The sequence below is a fragment of the Hemiscyllium ocellatum genome, chromosome 18, assembly GCF_020745735.1.
Source record: "Hemiscyllium ocellatum isolate sHemOce1 chromosome 18, sHemOce1.pat.X.cur, whole genome shotgun sequence".
NCBI classification, from domain to species: domain Eukaryota; kingdom Metazoa; phylum Chordata; class Chondrichthyes; order Orectolobiformes; family Hemiscylliidae; genus Hemiscyllium; species Hemiscyllium ocellatum.
Window position 1 is genome coordinate 30,935,675 of NC_083418.1, and position 18,663 is coordinate 30,954,337.

At 40.7% G+C, this 18,663-nt stretch overlaps 1 protein-coding gene across 1 annotated transcript in view; it reads right to left on the reverse strand.

Annotated features, from left to right (window-relative positions):
- LOC132824173 (sodium/hydrogen exchanger 10-like) overlaps window positions 1-18,663 on the reverse strand; it is a 393,707-nt gene that overhangs the window by 12,272 nt on the left and 362,772 nt on the right. The window contains exons 23-24 of the mRNA XM_060838455.1: window positions 14,327-14,438; window positions 3,233-3,291 (exon numbers count right to left, since the gene is read on the reverse strand). Of these exons, the coding sequence (XP_060694438.1) occupies window positions 3,233-3,291; window positions 14,327-14,438 (171 nt within the window). The remainder of the gene's footprint in view (window positions 1-3,232; window positions 3,292-14,326; window positions 14,439-18,663) is intronic.

Sequence of the window (18,663 nt, forward strand, 5' to 3'; positions counted from 1 at the left end):
CTCTGTCTCTTTGCTCAGGTCAGAACCTTCTCTCTCTCTCCTCTCTTGCTCTCTTTGTTTATCTTCCCAAGCAAAGATGAAGTTTTGCTCCTTCTCTAATAGATATGTCTACATATTGATGAGGAAAATTTTCTTGAACAAACTCCTCACCATCTAAGCTCTTAAAACTATGGCAGTTCCAGTCTATGTTTGTGAAGTTAAAATCCTGTACTATTACAATCCTATTATTCTTACATGTACTTGAAATCTCTTTCCATATTTGTTCCTCAATTTCCTTCTCATTATTGGGGGGCCTATAGCACAATCCCATCATGGTAATCATCCCCTTATTTGAGTTCCACCCATGCAGCTTCACTGGACAATCCACCAGAAACATCTGAAGTACAGTATTAATGTTTTCCTTAATCAAAAACACCATTCCTCCTCCTTCTCTCTTGCCTCCATCTATCCTTCCTAGGGCATCTACACTCAGGAACTTTGAGTTACCAGTCCTGTCCCTCCGTCAGCCATGTTTCCATAACAGCTGCGATGTCCCAATTCCATGTTCCCATACAAGCCCTGAGTTCATCTGCTTTATCTGTAAGACCCCTTGCATTGAAATATTTCTTCAGAGTTACCTCCTTCTCTGACTTGTTCTTGCCATGCTTTTGTAATTAACTTGCTGTTTTTTTAAAAATTCAGAACCATCCTCATCTGTGTTTCTATTCTCACTGCTACTCAAGGTTGGTATGTCAAACCTCCAGGTATTTTCCCCTGTAAAAGATGCTAAACCTGCTGGTACACCCCCCCCCCCCCCCCCCCCCCCCCCACCTCACCTCCATCCAGGGCCCCAAACAGTCCTTCCGGATGAAACAGAGGTTCACCAGCCTCTTCTCCAACCTAGTTTACTGCATCCAATGCTCTCAATGTGGTTTTCTCTACATCGGTGAGACCAAACTCAAGGAATGTTTCGTCGAGCAAGTTGACTGGGCCTGTAAGGGCTAGCCTGACCTCCCAGTCACCACCTATTTCAATTTCCCTTTCCTCTGCCTCTCTGACATTATTATCCTTGGCCTCCTCCATTGCCACAGTGAATCAGATCGCAAATTGGAAGAATAACACCTTACCTTCCAACTGGGCAGCCTCCTGCCAGGTGGACTTAATATTGAGTTCTCCAACTTCAAATAACCTTCCCACTCATCCTTCGACTCCCTTTGCAGCCAAGACTCCTCCTTTCCATTCCACCTACCGACTCTTCCTTCCATCAAACAACCAGGTCGTACCCACGACTTGTGTTCACCTGTCACAACTTCACCATTCTACCCCCTCCCCATCCAAAACCCTCCTCCTATTCTTTATCTGAAAAATCCCACTACGCCCACCTCCTTTCCTGAAGAAGGGTTATACCTGAGGAGTCAAGACAGCAACTTAGCTGCTGCAAAGACAGTACGGCTGTAAACTGGATGCCCATACGAACATATGAATTAAGAGCAGAACTAGGCCTTTTGGCATATCTATGCTGCTCCACTGTTCAATAAGATCATGGCTTTTTGTGTTTCAAATTTTACATTCCCAATCTACTTCTAATAACCTTTGATTTCCTTGTCTAACCAAAACCTATCTATCTCCAGCTTTAAAATATTCAATGTTCCACCTGCATAGCCTACTGTGGTAGAAAATTGTAAAGTTGCACAATTGTCTGAAAGGTGTTAACTTTGCTACTTCAGTCTGATCGAAATTTTCCAGAACCTAGCGAATTTTGGAAAATTAATGTATCTAACTACCTCATTAGCTACTTCTTTTAAGACCCTAGAATGAATCCATCAGGATACAGGGACTTTGTCAGCCTGTGTTTGCTCAGTATCACTTCCCTCTTTTCCCTTTACCTCTTGATCTACAGCTATTACTGGAATTTTTAAAAATCATTTATTTATTCATCCTATCTGCCATTTTCTTATTTTTCATTATTAACTTCAATTCTCAGTCTATGGAGGACCAAAACTCACTTTATTTACTTTTCTTGTTTTTTGATATATATATATAGACATGCCTGCTATCCATTTTTACATTTCTATCTAACTTACTCTGATACTCCAATTTCTTTCTCACGAATAACCTTTCCATCATTCTCTGCTATACGATTTATTGTCATCAATCATCTGATTTGTCACTCATCTTTGTGCTTTTTCCTTAAGTTCGATGCTTACATTAGCTTCTTTAGTTAATGACAAATGGTGGGTTGTCCTCTTGAAAATTTCATTTATTAGGAATGTATTTATTTTTAATAATCTGAAATGTCTCCATAAATGTCTGTCACTGCTTCTCTATTCCAGATCCATCTCCTAACTTAGTGTACCAGTTCACTTCACATTGCTCAGTTTTCATGCCCAGTTGTTGTCCTTAATTACATATAAAATAGAAGTCTTAACTCCAATCTTGTAATGGAATGTAGGAACACAGGAACAGGACTAGGCCATTCAGCCCCTTCAGCTTGTTCTGGTATCTAATGAGATCATGGCTAATCTCTGGCTAAACTCCATATACTTGCTAAGTCCCATATCTCTTAATATCTTTGTTTAACAGAAAATTATCTATCTTAGATTTAAAACTAACAACTGATTTAGCATCAATTGCCATTTGTGGAAGATAGTTCCTTACCTCTCCCACCCTTTAATTGGTTCCTAAATCTCTACCAGATGGTCTGGCCCTAATTTTTAGACTATGCCTCCTAATTCTATCATCAGCAGAAACAGTTTATTGTTATCTACCCTGTCTTTTCCAGTTAATACCTTGAGGTCTTTGATCAGATTACCCCTTAATCTTTTAAATTCTAGAGAAAACAGGCCTAATATATATAAAATATCTCCTCATAACTTAATCCCTGAAGTCCAGGTATCATTCTTGTAAACCTACATTGCACTCCTTCCTAAGGCATGGTGCACAGAGCTGCTCTCAGTTCAGGCATTCCATACACTTAATTTTTTAACTTCTCTGACTCTGTCTCTCATATTAATATTAAGGGAGATAATATTAAGGTCCACGTGTCCAGCATGACTCATAATGTAAAGTTGCTGTTAGGTTCATATAATAAAGCCTAGAACTGGGATTTTCACTTCTCACCTTGGCCAACCCATGATTTTCCTGTCCATTGAAACCAATGGAAGGAAGATTATGGATTGTAATGCCAAGTCACCTCAAGTAAAGCTAAACTGTACTTCACAAATAAAGTTTAGATTTGCATTTGACACTGTACCATATTGTAGAGTTCTACTTGACTGGGACTGAAGGTTTCTAAACGACTTCCCTTTATCCCTGAAACACAATTAAAGAAAAAAAATACCATCAATCCCTTAAGAACATGCTTCCATATAGATACGTGTAATTACCAGAACACTTCAAAACAAAACTGCACCAAAGTTATTACTCTAAATTTAAATATTGCTGAAAAGTTGAACATGTCCACGTTGGGAATATTGTGTTCAATTTTGGGCAGTTTCTTTATGGAAAAATGTTAAAGTCTGAGATAGAGTGCAAAGAAAATTTATGTGAATGATACCAGATTTGAAGGGTTATAGATACAAGGGAAAATTAGAGAAACTGGGTTTATCCTCCTTGGAGGAGAGAAAATTAAGAGGTGACCTGATTAAGATGTTCAAAATTATGAACAATTTGGACAGGGTAAAGAAGGATATTCTGTTCCCACTAGTTAGTCAGTAACTTGGGGTCACAATTTCAAGACTGTCAGCAGAGAGTTCAGAGTGAGTCAAGGAGAAACCTTTTTTACTCAGAGCTGGTAGGATTTGGAATGCACTGTCTGGTGGAGGCGCATTCCATAGGAGGTTTCAAAAAAGAGGTGGACATTTCTTTGAAAGTGATGAATTTGAAGGCCTACAGAGATAGGGCTAGAGAATAGGACTAGCTGGTAGCTCCTTCAGAAACTGGAACCGACATGATGAGCAGAATACTCTCCTTCTTTACTGTAAAAGTCTATGATTCTGTTTTGTCAAAGCTATTCATCTTTCATCAATCAGGGCAAATGTGAAAATACCAAATTTCAAATGATCATGTCAATTTATAAGCAAAGGAGAATAACTGGCTCTGATCTCCCAGCTGACTCATTAAAGGACAAAGGCTCAAACATATTTCTTTTCTTTCAGAGAAAAAGTCCATATTTATGAATATAAGTCACATCTAGCAAGTGTATATGAACCAAGCTACGAGTTTGACTAAAAATAAAAAGGTCTCAAGGAACTTAGCAAGTCTGGCAGCATTTGTAAAGAGAGAAAAACAGTTAATGTTTCAAGTCCAATAGCATGACTTAGAGGCATGGAGATTTACAGCACAGAAACAAACTCTACGGTCCAACTCGTCCATGCAGACCAGATATACTAACCTAATTTAGTCCCATTTGTCAGCACTTGGCCCATATTCCCCCTAAACCTTTCCTATTCATATACCCATCCAGATGACTTTTAAATGTTGTAATTGTACCAACCTCCGCCACATGCTCTGGCAGCTCATTCCATACATGCACCACCCTCTGCATGAAAAAGTTGCTCCTTAGGTCCTTTTTATATCTTTCCCTTCTCAGCCTGAACCTATGCCTTCTAGTTCTGGACTCACCCACTCCAGGGAAAGGAACTTGTGAATTTACCCTATCCATGCTCCTCATGATTTTATAAACCTCTATAAGGTCACCCCTCAGCCTACGACACTCTAGGGTAAAAAATGGCCCCAGCCTATTCAGCCTATCCCAATAGATTAAACCCTTCAACTCTGGCAACATCCTTATAAATCTTTTCTGAACCTTTCAAGTTTCATAACAACCTTATGATAGGAAGGAGACCAGAACTGTGCACAATATTCCATAAGTGGCCATTATATGAACCAATGCACTGTACAGCCGCAACATGACCTCCCAGCTCCTGTACTCAATATTCTGACGAATAAAGGAATGCATACCAAATGCCTTTTTCACTATCTGCGACTCTACTTTCAAGGAACTATAAACCTGCACCCCAAGGTCTATTTGTTCAGCAACACTCCCGAGGACCTTACCATTACGTTATAAGTCCTGCTAAGATTTGCTTTCCCAAAATGCATCACCTCTCATTTAGCTGAATTAAACTCCATCTGCCACTTTTGGCCAATTGGCCCATCTGATCAAGATCCTGTTGTAATCCGAGGTAACCTTCTTCGCTGTCCACTATACCTCCAATTTTGGTGTCATCTGCAAACTGAGTAACTACCCCTCCTATGTTCACATCTAAATCATTTATATAAATGACAAAAAATAGTGGACCCAGCACCACTGGTCACAGGCCTCCAATTTGAAAAGCAACCCTCCATCACCACCCTCCGTCTTCTACCTTCAAGCCAATTCTGTATCAAAATGGCTAGTTCTCCCAGTATTCCATGAGGTCTAACCTTGCTGACCAGTCTCCCATGAGGAACCTTGTTGAACGTCTTATTGAAGTCCATATAGATCACGTCTCCCGCTCCGCCCTCATCAATTTTCTTTGTTACTTCTTCAAAAAACTCAATCAAGTTCTCTTCAGAACTTGATTGATTATCTTAAATTATTTGCTAGTGTAACTGTTTGCATATTCAGAATTGGTAACAAAGTTGCTGTCTCCATGGCAATTCCTCAGCTAATAAGAGGCAAATTACTAACCAATCAGCACTATAAATTATGATAATCTGAAATTTGACACTGAGTGCAAGACAAATAGCTTCACAACATGCCTCTCTTTTCAACAATATTCAATTTCTGTACCACTCAATGAGTACTTTAAGCTTTCAATATTAAGACACATTATGATAATCCAAATAAACATCAGCATATTCCAGTTGAATAATCAGAACATTAGCACCGTGGTAATGTTACTGAATAAAGAATACAGAAATCTAGTTTAATGCTCTAGAACATAAATACAAATTCCACTATGGTAGCAGAGAAATATATGGAAGTTTTAAAAAAAAGCTGGCATCACTAATGATGACCATGAAGACATGGGATTGTGAATATGGATATGAATGATTTTATTGTCATGAATATTTTACACTGAGAACATCAGTAAAATACAGAGAAAAGATTTCCATTGTCACAAATTTGAATGGCTTAAGAATAAGAAATAAATAGAAAGATATAGCTTAGGGAGAGTCCATCAGTCCTGAGTCAGCTCATCATCAATGACACTGCACTGTCATCCCTCCTCTACTGCCTCGCCACCATCAATATTGACATTGAAATTGCCACCCTTCAGGTGCCATCTTTCATTGCTGGGCCAATTCTCCTCCATCACCACCTTGCCACTGCCTGCACTATACGTTCCAACATCAGAGTCACATCTCTCACCACTGGACCCACCTTGATGTCACCGTGATGCCCTTCTGCGACCGTGTCACCACTGCCAGCAACGGAACCAAATGACAAAGTCACCTATCCTCAGGTGCCATCTTTAGCCCCTGGGCCGACATTGCCTCTACTGATAGAGCAACCGCTGATTACAATACCATGTCCTTTGCTTGTCCCGGAGAAGTTATTTCTCAAGTTATTCCCTTGAGAAATCAAGGGCTCATTTGAATCTGCTCTAGGCTCATTCGCTGTTGCCACCGCAAGGTCTGCACTGGGATCCCTCACCACCGTCGATAGCATCAAGCTCAGGACAAGAGGAAAGTAAAGCAAAGGAGAAGAAAAAGAATAGGAGGAAATAAAAAGAAAAGAAAGTGGTTGGAGTGGATGAGCCCTGGCAGGAGCCCTGTCTGCTGCCAGCTTAATTGTTATTAAAACCCAACTGTTTCACAAATTTTCTTTCGGGAATAACTTTGCTGTCTTTATTTGGTTTGGCCCAAACGAGACTCCAAACCCATAGCAATATGTTCAACTCCTAAATTCTTACTGAAACCAGTGAAACTAATCAAGCCACTTACCAAATCTAACTTATATAAAAAAGTAGAATAATATTAAAACTGCAAGGATCATCTAAGTCCAAGATGCTACAAAAGGCTTAACAAGTTCACTCAGCCCAACAGTCATCCAGACTAATATCTTGAGACTTGTGCCAAAAATAACAGTGTAGTCCAACAGACCAGTTAAGTAACAGACTGATGTAGTTATACTCATTAAATAAAACCTTTCAGTAAAGTCCTAAATGCCTCCAATGCCAGCTCTGGTTATGTCTTGCACCACCATCATCATCCCTGGATATGTCCTGTAAATGTGATGACCAGTGGTATAGTCATTGAACTGATATTGTTCTGGGAGGCGGTAATGTTCAGTAGTGGCACTTGAACTGAATAAAAATCTGGAATTAAAAATCAAGTTGTTGGAACAAAATCCCATCTGGTTCACTAATCTCCTTTAGAGAAGGAAACTGCCATCCTTACCTGGTCTGGCTGACATGTGACTCCAGATCAACAGCATTGTGTTGACTTTTACCTACCCTCTGAAATGGCCTAGCTAACCATCCAGTTGTATCAACTATGAAAAAGGAACAAAGGAATGAAACTGGACAAACACCATTTGGCATCAACTAAGGCACCAATGACAATGGCAAAACCCTGGTGACCTGCAAAGTTCTCTTTACTAATTTTTAGTGGCTAGTGCCAAAATGGGGAAGAGCTGTCTCAGAGATTAGCCAAGCAACAGCCTGATATATTCATACTCATCTTACACATGTTCCAGAGAGTGGCATCACTATACCTGGGACCTCCTGCACCACCAGTAGGACAGATACTGCAGAGATGGCAGCACAGTTAAAGATACAGTAAGTTCTGCTATAACATGTGTTTTCTCGATGCGAATTGGCATTAACGTGATTGAAGAATTCAGATCTTGTAGAATTGTAGAATGTCAACTTTCCTAACCTTCATTGACTATAATGCGATACCGGCCCCTTTATTTTAAACGGCATGGCCATTGTGCAATTTTCTTATAACATGAGATCGCATGAGAACGGAACTATCGTATTATATCAGAACCAACTGTACTGTCAGGAGGTAGCTGCACTAGGAATCCTTAAAATTAGCTCTAGACCCTGTGAATTCTCATGGTATCAGGTTAATAATGGGAAAGGAAACATTCTGCTGATTACCCTGCACTTCCCCCTTTAGTTGATGATCAATTTTCATCCATGTTGACCAGCACTTGGAAGATTACTGAGCATGGCAAAAGTGAAGTATGTTGGGAACTTCAACCACAAAGAGCGTTTAGCAGCAGCACGACTGATCAAGCTGGTTGAGTCTTAAAGGACGTAGCCACTGGGTTTGTGACGGGTGGTGAGAGAACCAACAAGCAGGAAAAACTTGTTCTCATTCTTGCCAATCCACCTGCCACAGATGCATGGTAGAAGAATCAGTAGAAGAGACCGTTACAGAGTCCTCCTGGAAAGCAAGTCCCATCCTCACGTGAAGAATATTTTTCATTGTCTTGTGTGGCACCATGCTAAGTGGGATACACTTAAAACAGATCCAGCAACTCAAGATTGGGCACCTGTGAAGCGCTGATGGCCATAAGCAGCAACCAAATTGTACTTTAACACAATCTATAATCACATGGCATGGCACATTCCCCATTCTATCATTGCCATCAAGCCAAGGTATCAACTCTAGTTCAATGAAGAGTTGTGGGAGGGCATATCAGGAGCAGCTGTACTTAAAAATGAAAGTGGGAAAACAATAGACATTATATTATTCCTGAAGAAGGGCTTATGCTCGAAACGTGGATTCTCCTGTTCCTTGGATGCTGCCTGGCCGCTGCGGTTTTCCAGCAACACATTTTTAAGCTCTGATCTCCAGCATCTGCAGTCCTCACTTTCATATTTGTGTTGTAATTATTTGTACAAAATGTGGGTGTTTGTAAACCACTAGAGTTAGTTTTACACTTCACAGTGATAAGACTGACTCTCCCTCTACATACAAGAAATTAATATTTATTGACCAGATTTCTGGAAGCTCTTATCAATTTGTCCAATAACACTGAACAAAATAGAAAAGTTAATTAAGAAAGACACAAAGTCATTTATCAGGAATATACTGAGGTGAAGTTGAAGACTGGGAAGACTCAATGAAGATGGAGCTACCTGTACCTATGAGGAACACTAGCACTCATGCAGAGGAAAAATACATCTGTCACAGCACAACTCAAGTGACCATCGAGCAGGTCTGACAGCGACTGATCATACGATTCAGATGCCTAGATAGATCTTGTGGAACAATACAATATGTTCAAATAAATACTTTCAAATTATTGTAATGTGCTGTGTTCTTGTCAGACAGTCAATCCATAGTGGACAGTAACTGAACAATGAAGATATTGGCTCTTCTGCTGATAAGGCAATTGAGGAAAATTGATGATAAGGCAAAAGATGTTGCAGAGCATCAGGACAACAGGCTGTATGCTCAAAGGTGTGCGCATTCATATACAAACAGTTCTAAAATGACTGATCCTTGCATTCAAGATTCAGCACTCGCCAGCTTTCATGGCATCCCTTTTATTAACCTGACCACTTAACTGGTTACAGTAAGAATGGCCACATTAACCTGGAAGATGTGTTGACCTCAAGGATTGTGGTCCCACTTATTAAACTGGAGAATGCAAAGTGAACTCCTGGTTTGCCATATCAGAAATTTAGTAGCATTACAAATAATCCCAACTGACGTCATGATTGCAAAAAAAAGTAATCTCTGGGCACCTGCATACTGTGTTGTTCTCAAATCCACTGTATGTACCCTACACTTTCAGCTGAGGTGAAGGTAGGTGGTTGATCTTGCAACCCCTCCCTCCCTCCCCTCAACACACATTCTCTTGGCTTGGGATGACCTTGGCCATGATGCACAAGTAGAGGGGTTTCTGTGGGTGTTGCAATTGATTGAAGAGCTGATGTGTTTCTGGGTGCTTCAGGCAGCTGCCTTTCCACCCTTTCAGGTAGACTGATATTTTCCACCTATCTCATGTGTCCAAGAAGAGGTGCACACTTTAAAAAAGCTGTTGTTTTATGAATCTGACAGAGGTGGGTTATGATGTGTAGCTCCACACATACATATAATATTCATATAATGATCTGCACAAATAGTTGTCCACACAACAAGAAACAGAAAGTCATTACTAAGCGTACTGCCTCGGCCATCATGCAGTGTGAAAGATATGGGGGATCAAATGTGTTGTTAAGTTGCAGAGAGAAGAAGAACTATACAATGGATATAGTGGGGGCATTTAATTATGCTAATATAAACTGAGAAGAATGTAAAAGGGGCAGAGAGGAGGAAAAGTTTATCATTCAGAAGAATTTTCTTGATCAGTATGTTTCTACGCCATCAAGGAAGGAGGCACTACTGATCTTAGAGCATGAGATGGACAAGTAGAACAACTGTCAGTTGGGGAATATATAGGGAAAGGTTATTATAGCATCTTAATGTTTCAACTAGAGATGGAAAATGAACAAGTTGAGAAACAAAGTAAAAATAATTGTTTGAGGGACAGCAACTTGAGTGTGGTGAGAACAAATCTGGCAAGTTGGAATCAAAGCTTTCGCAAGCATAACTTTTGTAGCAGTTGTCTTCAAATAAGTGATTGTTTGGGTACAATAGAGTACATCCTTACAGGAGGAAAGATAGGTCAAACAAATCCAGAGCTCCCTAGATGATGGAAATAGTAAGCTTAATATGAAGCATAGCAACGATACCTATCCTTCATGGGAAATGATTGTCATTGGTAAGGCTAGTATTTGTTGTCCATCCCTAATTAGCCTTGGAAAGATGGCACTGAGTTGTCTTCAATCAGCACAGTACATTTAGAGTAGATAGAGTTGTTAGCTAGGTAATTCCAGGATTGGATAAAGTGACAATGAAAGAAGTGGCTTGGAGAGAAACTTATCGATGGTGTTTGCCACCCTCCTGCTACGATTGTACTTCTAGGTAATAGAAGTTGCAGGTTTGGAAAATGTCGAAGGAGGCTTAGTGCATTGTTACAATATATTTATTATATGGTACACATTGCAGGCACTTTGTATCAGTGGTGGAGGGAGAGAATGTTTAAGGTGGTTAATGGTGAGCTGATCAAATTGTCTTCTTTATCCTGATAAATCTTTTCCTACATTTATAGGATATGGCCTTCATTACCTGCGTCAGCATTTATTACCCTTCTCTAAATGCCCTTGAGAAGGTGGAAATGAGCTACATTCTTGAAAGCTGCAGTCCTTTTGGGACTCCTTCCATTGAAGGTATAGCAATATGTTTCCATAGCGAGTATCTCAAAGGGAACTTGCAGGTGGTGCCCTTGTCCTTTAGATGGTAATGGGTTTGGGTCTGGAAATTTCCACCTAAGGAATCTTGATGAATTACTGCAGTATATCTTGTAGATCACTCACTGCTACTGTGCACTGGTGGTGAGGGAGTGAATGTTTCTGGATGTGGTACCAATTATGTGAGCTGCTCTGTCCGCGATACTGTCAAGCTTCTTCAGTATTATTGTAACTCATCCTTGCCTCATCCAGGCAAATGGTGAATGTTGCATCCCACTGCTGATTTGTGTCTTGTCGATAGTGGACAGGTTTGGGAAATCAGGAGGTGAATTACTTGTTGCAGAATTCCTGGCCTCTGACCTGCTCTTGCAGCAACAGTACTTATATGGAAGCCTTGTTTAGTTTCTTGTCAATAGTAACACTCAAGCTGTTGATAGGGGTATATTTTAATGTATTTGAACATCATGGGCAATGGTTAGATTTTCTCTTATTGAAGATGGTTATTGTTTGGTACTTATTTGCATTGATGTTGCTTGTTGTTTGTCAGCCCAAATCTGGATACAATCCTTGTCTTGCTACATCTGGACATGAATTGACTCCATATTTAAGGAGTTAAAAAATGGTGCTAAATATTGTGCAAGACCAGCAAACATCCATGTTTTTGGTCTTATGTTGGAGAGATCGTCATTGATGATGAAGCTGAAAAGACTGAACTCTGCGACAGCCCGAAGGATCAGTGGTCTCAATTGTCACTGCCCCCATTTGCTTCTCATGTGTCTGTGTTGTGTTCACTGGACTATGATTCCAGACCTACATATGAATACCACCACTAATCTGCCCTGTGAAATTTGTGTGGGAATGATGTGTGATGTGTCGTCTGTAGTTCTCTGCTCCTCCTCAGAAGTGGATGGCTGACCAACAGTCTATGCAGCCATCTTCTCACCTTTGACCTGAGTGAGAAAGAAGAGTAATTAGAAGATGACAAGTGTGTCATCCTGTCCTTCAGCGCACTCCTAGTTTGCAGCTCAACCTGACAGATGGTGGATAATTAAGTATTATCTCTCATACTTGCCAGGGCAGTGGTTAGCTCAGTTGGCTTGAGAGGCGGTTTACAATGCAGAGTAACGCCAGAATTACCATGAAGGATTCTCCTTCTCAACCTTTCCGCTGACCTGAGGCATAGCCATCAGCAGTCATCTCTCTCTCTCTCTCCCTCTCTCTCTCGCTACTGAGAGCAGCCCTAGTTCAGTTAAGAGTATGGAAAAATGACGACTTTCGCGACGAAAGGGAAAAAGTAGAGATGTAGGACTGGTTGAGCTGCCCTTGAAGAGAGCTGGCATGGACATAATGAGTTGAATACTTTCCTTTGATGCTGTAACAATGAGCCAAATGGCCCAGTGAGTCTGCTTGACCACTTGATCATTCCTGATATGTTTTTCAACTCCATTTTCCTGCCTTTAACCTTTGATCCCCTTAATAATCAAGGACCTTCTGTCTCTGTCTCAAATAGACTTAATGTTTGGCCTCTGCAGCCTTCTGAGGCAATAAGTTCCACAGATTCACCACCCTCTGACTGAAGAAATTCCTCATCTCAATTCTAAAACGTTGTCTTTTTACTCTAAAGCTTTGCCTTCAGGTCCTAGTCTCTTCTACTAGTAGAAACATTGTCTCCATAAGCACTCTATCTAGGCCTCACAGTACTCTACGTTTTAATTACAGCACCCTCAATTCCACTGAGCACAGACCAGAGTCCTCAAATGCTCAAATGAAAAGCCCTTCAGTCCTGGAATCATTCTTGTGAACCTTCTGTGGACCCCTCCAAGGCCAGCATATCCTTCCTTAATACAGGGCCCTATACTGCTCACAATATTCCAAATGTGGTCTGACCAGAGCCTTATATAGCCTCATCAGTACATGCCTGCTCATGTATTTTACTCGTCTCAAAATGAATGCCACCATTGCAATTGCCTTCCTAAATGCGAACTAAACCTATTTTAACCTTAAGAAAATCCCGAAAGAGGACTCCCAAGTTCCTTTGTGCTTCAGATTTCCAAAGCCTTTTCTCATTTATAAAATAGTCTACACCTCTGTTGTTCTTACTGAAGTGCATAACCTTACACTTCCCACACTACATTCCATCTGCCATTTCTTTGCCTTGTCTCCCAGCCTGGCCAGGTCCTCTGGAGACTTCCTATGTGTTCAACACAACCTATCTCTCCACTTATCTTTGTTATCTGCAAACTTAGCCACAATTCCCTCAGTTCTTTTGTCCAGGCCCCAATACTGATCCCTGCAGACCTCCAGTAATGACTGGCTCCCATCCTGAAAAATACTCTTGAACCATTCTCTCTGCCTTCTACCAGTTAGCCAATCCTCTCTCTAAGCCAGTACCTTACCCCTAACACCATGGGTTCTTATTCTATTTAGCAGTCCCTTGGATAGCACCTTGTCAAAGGCTTTCTGGAAATCCAAATAGATCACATCCAATGCCTCTTGTTTGTCTAATCATTCTATGATTCTATGATAATTGGAAATAATATGCAACATGGTTTGGTATTTGGCTTGGAGTTAGGGATAAAGGATATTTACTCTATTTGGCAAGCTGTGACAACCGATATTCATCTGTAAATCTGTACTGGGGCATTAGATTGTCATATATAGATTAGTGACTTAGATACATAATTAGATTTGTTTATCCATGTTTTTGGGAGGTGAATTGTATCATTGGGACCATCGAATTGACTGGACAACATTATGGCAGATGCAGTTGAAGTATGAAACTGTAAAGACATCCATTGTGGAACCAAGAAAAATGTATTAGAATATTTTCTAAATATTGAAACCTTTACCGAAATAAAGAGCAATGGAGGGAAAGGAATTAAGAATCCATGCATACAGGTACAAAAAGTAATATTTCAGAGAGATGGATGGGTTCAAAGCTTATCCTATTTTTGGATCAAAATCCAGACTCAGCTGTTTGCTTATTCTCAACCCCTGTGGAGAGAAATGATCATTTAGAATGATTAGGTTTCTTAGAAAGGACATCATGATTTAACTGATAGACAGATTTAACTCTGATTACAAGCACTGAATCAGTTGCTTACCAGATTTCCGGGACTGTGGATGCCGAAGGCATGGACCACCATTGCATTCTTCTAAATGTTTTATGTTAGGACCAACAATCAGTATTTTATTTATGTTAGATAATCCCAATATCTAAAATATTGTAGAGAACAAAATGTGTTAGTCACTGCGAAAGAAGGCCTCTTCAGAGAAATTCTGAACTGAAATATACAAACTACAAATAGAGAGAAAAAAAAAATTGCATTTCTTTCAATTTTGACCAAACATATTTTGAGATTGTATATAGTGAACAGTGATCCAAGATAACTGAATTAGTTACAAAAACAAATTTACTGCTGATGATTTATTCCAGTTTGTCTACAGGTGGACAGGTCGGTTCACTGAATAAGTTGCAGAAGGTCACTTAAATGTATCTGTTCATGAGTGTTCCTTGATTCATAAGTTCCTGCAATTCTTAGACAGTAACTTATTTTACTAGCAACAATGAAGTTCCAACACACAGAGCAGTGGAGTGGCTTCATGGGGCAGGTTAAAAGATGGGAGAACAATGTTTTTGAAGTTGTCAAATTGACTACCGCCAACGCAGGCAGTATGTGTATCTTTGATGGGTGAGTAACAAAGAAAATTTATGTGTTTGCAGAGAGAGCTTACAGTTAGAGAAAAAGCTCAAGTATTGGAGGTGGCATCATTCATTCTCATGTCAATGGAAGAAAAGACTTCAGAGTTAATAAAGTATGGAGGGTGAGCAGACAATTGCTGATGATGAGACAAGTATGATGTATGAGAAAGTGAGTGGCCCTTTGGATGGGCAAAAGGGCACAAAGTATAATCTAGTACTGGTTATGTACAGGTGCAGATAATAGGTAATCAGAGGGATCTGCCCTTCATCACTCTTTTCTCTTTTGCAGGTTTACAGCATCTGCAGTCCTCACTTTTGCCTAGTTGTTTTTAACCTGACTGCGAATCGTCTTGCAAGGAAGTCTTGAAGGGCTTTTGCCTGAAATGTCGATTTTCCTGCTCCTCGGATGCTGCCTGATCTGCTGTGCTTTTCCAGCACCACTCTAATTTAGACTGTGAGAGTAACAACATCATCTTCGCTTTGGGACAAACAGTAAAAATAAATCAGAATAGCATACACTGTGCAAGAAATAGATGCTAATGAAAACCAAGTGTATTTTTTTCTGACAGATGTCACAGATCCTCAAGATGACTTCTGGTATGCTGATGTTTCTGATAATGGCAAGAATTTGTTTTAAATTAGATACCAGGGTCGGTGGGTCATTCTTTCTGATATTGTAGAGTGGCTTAAGCTTCCCCTTTTCAACACTACTGTCCAACTGCAAGGTGCAGGATGTATTTCAATAACAATCAATTACAGCTGCGTGCCACATAGCACTGTAACAGACATGAGTTTGCAGAAATTCTGCCTATCATTTCTAATCAACATCATTCCTCACTGAATAGAGAAGTTTGTCTTGTCTTTTTTCAGCAGCAGATAAGTATGACCTACCCTTCTTTGATGACACTCCATCCCAAGAGAACAGCAGATATTTTTTATCGCTCCACTCCCTTTTTAGGTCAGGCTCAATGCAGCAGAACATGAGTGTGTCCTACATGAAAGCGACCAGGCACAGGAGGTCAGGTTTCACTTACATTTGATCTCTGATCACAGACTCATAGGTTCCCTGGTTGAAGGAGACCATTTGATCTATCAAGTCCAACTGATTCTCTGAACAGCATTCCACCCAGACCCATCTCCCTACCCTACCCCTGTAACCCTGCATTTCCCATGACTAATCCACCTAGCCTGCACATCCCTGGGTTTAGGCAAATTAGCGTCACCAATACATCTAACCTGCGTATCTTTGTGTCCAGGGGAAGGAAACTCATGCAGACATGGGGAGAATGTGTAAACTCTCTACAAACAGTCGTCAGGGCCTGCAGTTGACCCTGGGTCCCAGGCGCTGTGAGGCATAATAGAGTTCTCAAGAAAGAAGCTATTGCCATTGCTGATGATTTGATGGAGGATCTAGTGCTGGATCCAGCCATGCTCTTTGAGCACACTTCAGAAATCAACAATTCTTGGACAGCCTCTGTCCATGCAGTATCTGTTATCTGTTCTGACCTGCACTGACTACACTGATGCAGCTGTGCCTTTATTTCACAGTTCCACTGAGCATTTCATTAACAAATCTTAGCAGCCACAGTTGGAAGCTTCACTCTTTTCACCTCAAGTGACACTGCAGCTCAATATCCTTCAGCAGCCAGAATGGCCCATGTGGCAGCAATCTTTCCTGATAATGTAGGGGTGCTCACTGTGGATGTCCTTCCCACCATCCTGTCTGCCTGCTGCCAGACTGTAGAGTGGAATGATCTGGCTTTTCCATTATGTCTTCAAGTCAGTATAGCCAGTACTTTTCTCCAATGAGACACCACTGAATTCTCAAATTCTACAAGTTAGCCTGCAGAACTGTAGTGACTGTTTTTTTAAAACAAAGTGCTTATTTTTATCTGAAACCTTCTTTATCTTCAGGGATGTAAACATATCAGTTTGTTTTAGAGTCTCTTTGTGCAGATGACATGTTACATTGTCATGTTGAGTGTTTGGAATTTTTTGATGGAGCAGCTGAAGTGCTTCATCATTCTAATTTACCTTGACCTCCTTTGACTTCGAGCAAGCCTACATCTCAAAATCATATGCTTCATAATAATGCTCTTAAATCCTCAGTGCTTTTACCTTAACTTTCAACTTGGAGTACAGTATAAGTCCCCTACTTAGATAATACTCCTGTTTAGGAATTCACAGAAGACCCATCTTCTTCAGATTTTTTTTAATAATATATTTTTATTAAGAAAAAAGAGATTTTTAAATATTACAACAAATACAAAACAATGCAATTCAAAACAGTACAAAAATAGTACAAAACTAAACCCAAATAATAAAAAACATTCCCCAACCCACCCTCCTATACAAATTGTTGGGATCCATTATTAAGGTTAGGCAGTGTAAGAAACTTTATTGTTAGGTAGTGCTCACGTAAGGTAGTATTAGCAAGTCTGGAACTTGTTAGCTTCACTAGACAACAGTAAGCCATTATGTTACACTAAGAACAGACTGAAAAGCTGATGGCATAGCCTGAAGAGGCCCCAGGGAGGGTGAGAGATAACAGGACATTAGAACCGTGTCTAGATACACGTAGCTCAAACTGAGGTAATAGAACGTTATCAGGCGAGACCCAATCACATATGAAAATTCTGAGTTTTACCAAATAAGAATGTAACTCTGGAATGTGAGAGAACAAAAGGATAGACAAATTTAAAAAATAGTCAGAAGGCGCTTTCTCCAGTGAGCTGAAAACACCTCACTGTATTTTGTGTACGGCTCTCTCTCAGTAAACAGCTTATATTTTGAATCAGATCCAGTGTTTCTCTCCTTCAAACGAACACGGGGACGGTAGCCCGTCCTAACAGATTGGTGACCCCGAACGTGTGGAGGGAGTGGAGACACGCCTGTTGGCAGGGATTGAGAGGTCGCCGAACGGCCGGCCACTTCTAATCAGGCTCGGAGGCGCCTTTTTCAAAAAAGATCTCCAGTAGGGATTTGAATACACTAAATTCTTATTTGCTCGGTGTCTCACAACTCTTTGCCAACCAAAATTGTGGGCTTGGCAGCCCGAGAGAGAGTCGGACCGTTTATTTATGAAGAAAAGCCCCCTAGGTGAAGGGTCAACCCGGCCACGCGGTTTCTGAAATTCCTAGGGGTGGTGAGTATTAGTGTTTTGAAGAGAAAAAGTCCTCTAGGTGGGCACTAAAAGTCCTAGAGGTGGGTAGTGTTTTGAAGAGAAAAAGTCCTCTAGGTGGGCACTGAAAGTCCTAGAGGTGGGTAGTGTTTTGTAGAGAAAAAGTCCTCTAGGTGGGCGCTGAAAGTCCTAGAGGTGGGTAGTGTTTTGTAGAGAAAAAGTCCTCTAGGTGGGCGCTGAAAGTCCTAGAGGTGGGTAGTGTTTTAAAGAGAAAAAGTCCTCTAGGTGGGCACTAAAAGTCCTAGAGGTGGGTAGTGTGTTGAAGAGAAAAAGTCCTCTAGGTGGGCGCTGAAAGTCCTAGAGGTGGGTAGTGTGTTGAAGAAGAAAAAAAGTGCTCTAGGTGGGCGCTGAAAGTATTGTTAGGGGTAAAACGTATAATCCCCCGCGCAAGACGATCTCGGGTAAAGCTTAAGCTTCCCTCCGCGCAAGACGATCTCGGGTAAAGCTTAAGCTTCCCTCCGCGCAAGACGATCTCGGGTAAAGCTTAAGCTTCCCTCCGCGCAAGACGATGTCGGGTAAAGCTTAAGCTTCCCTCCTGCACTAATGACTGGGGAGTA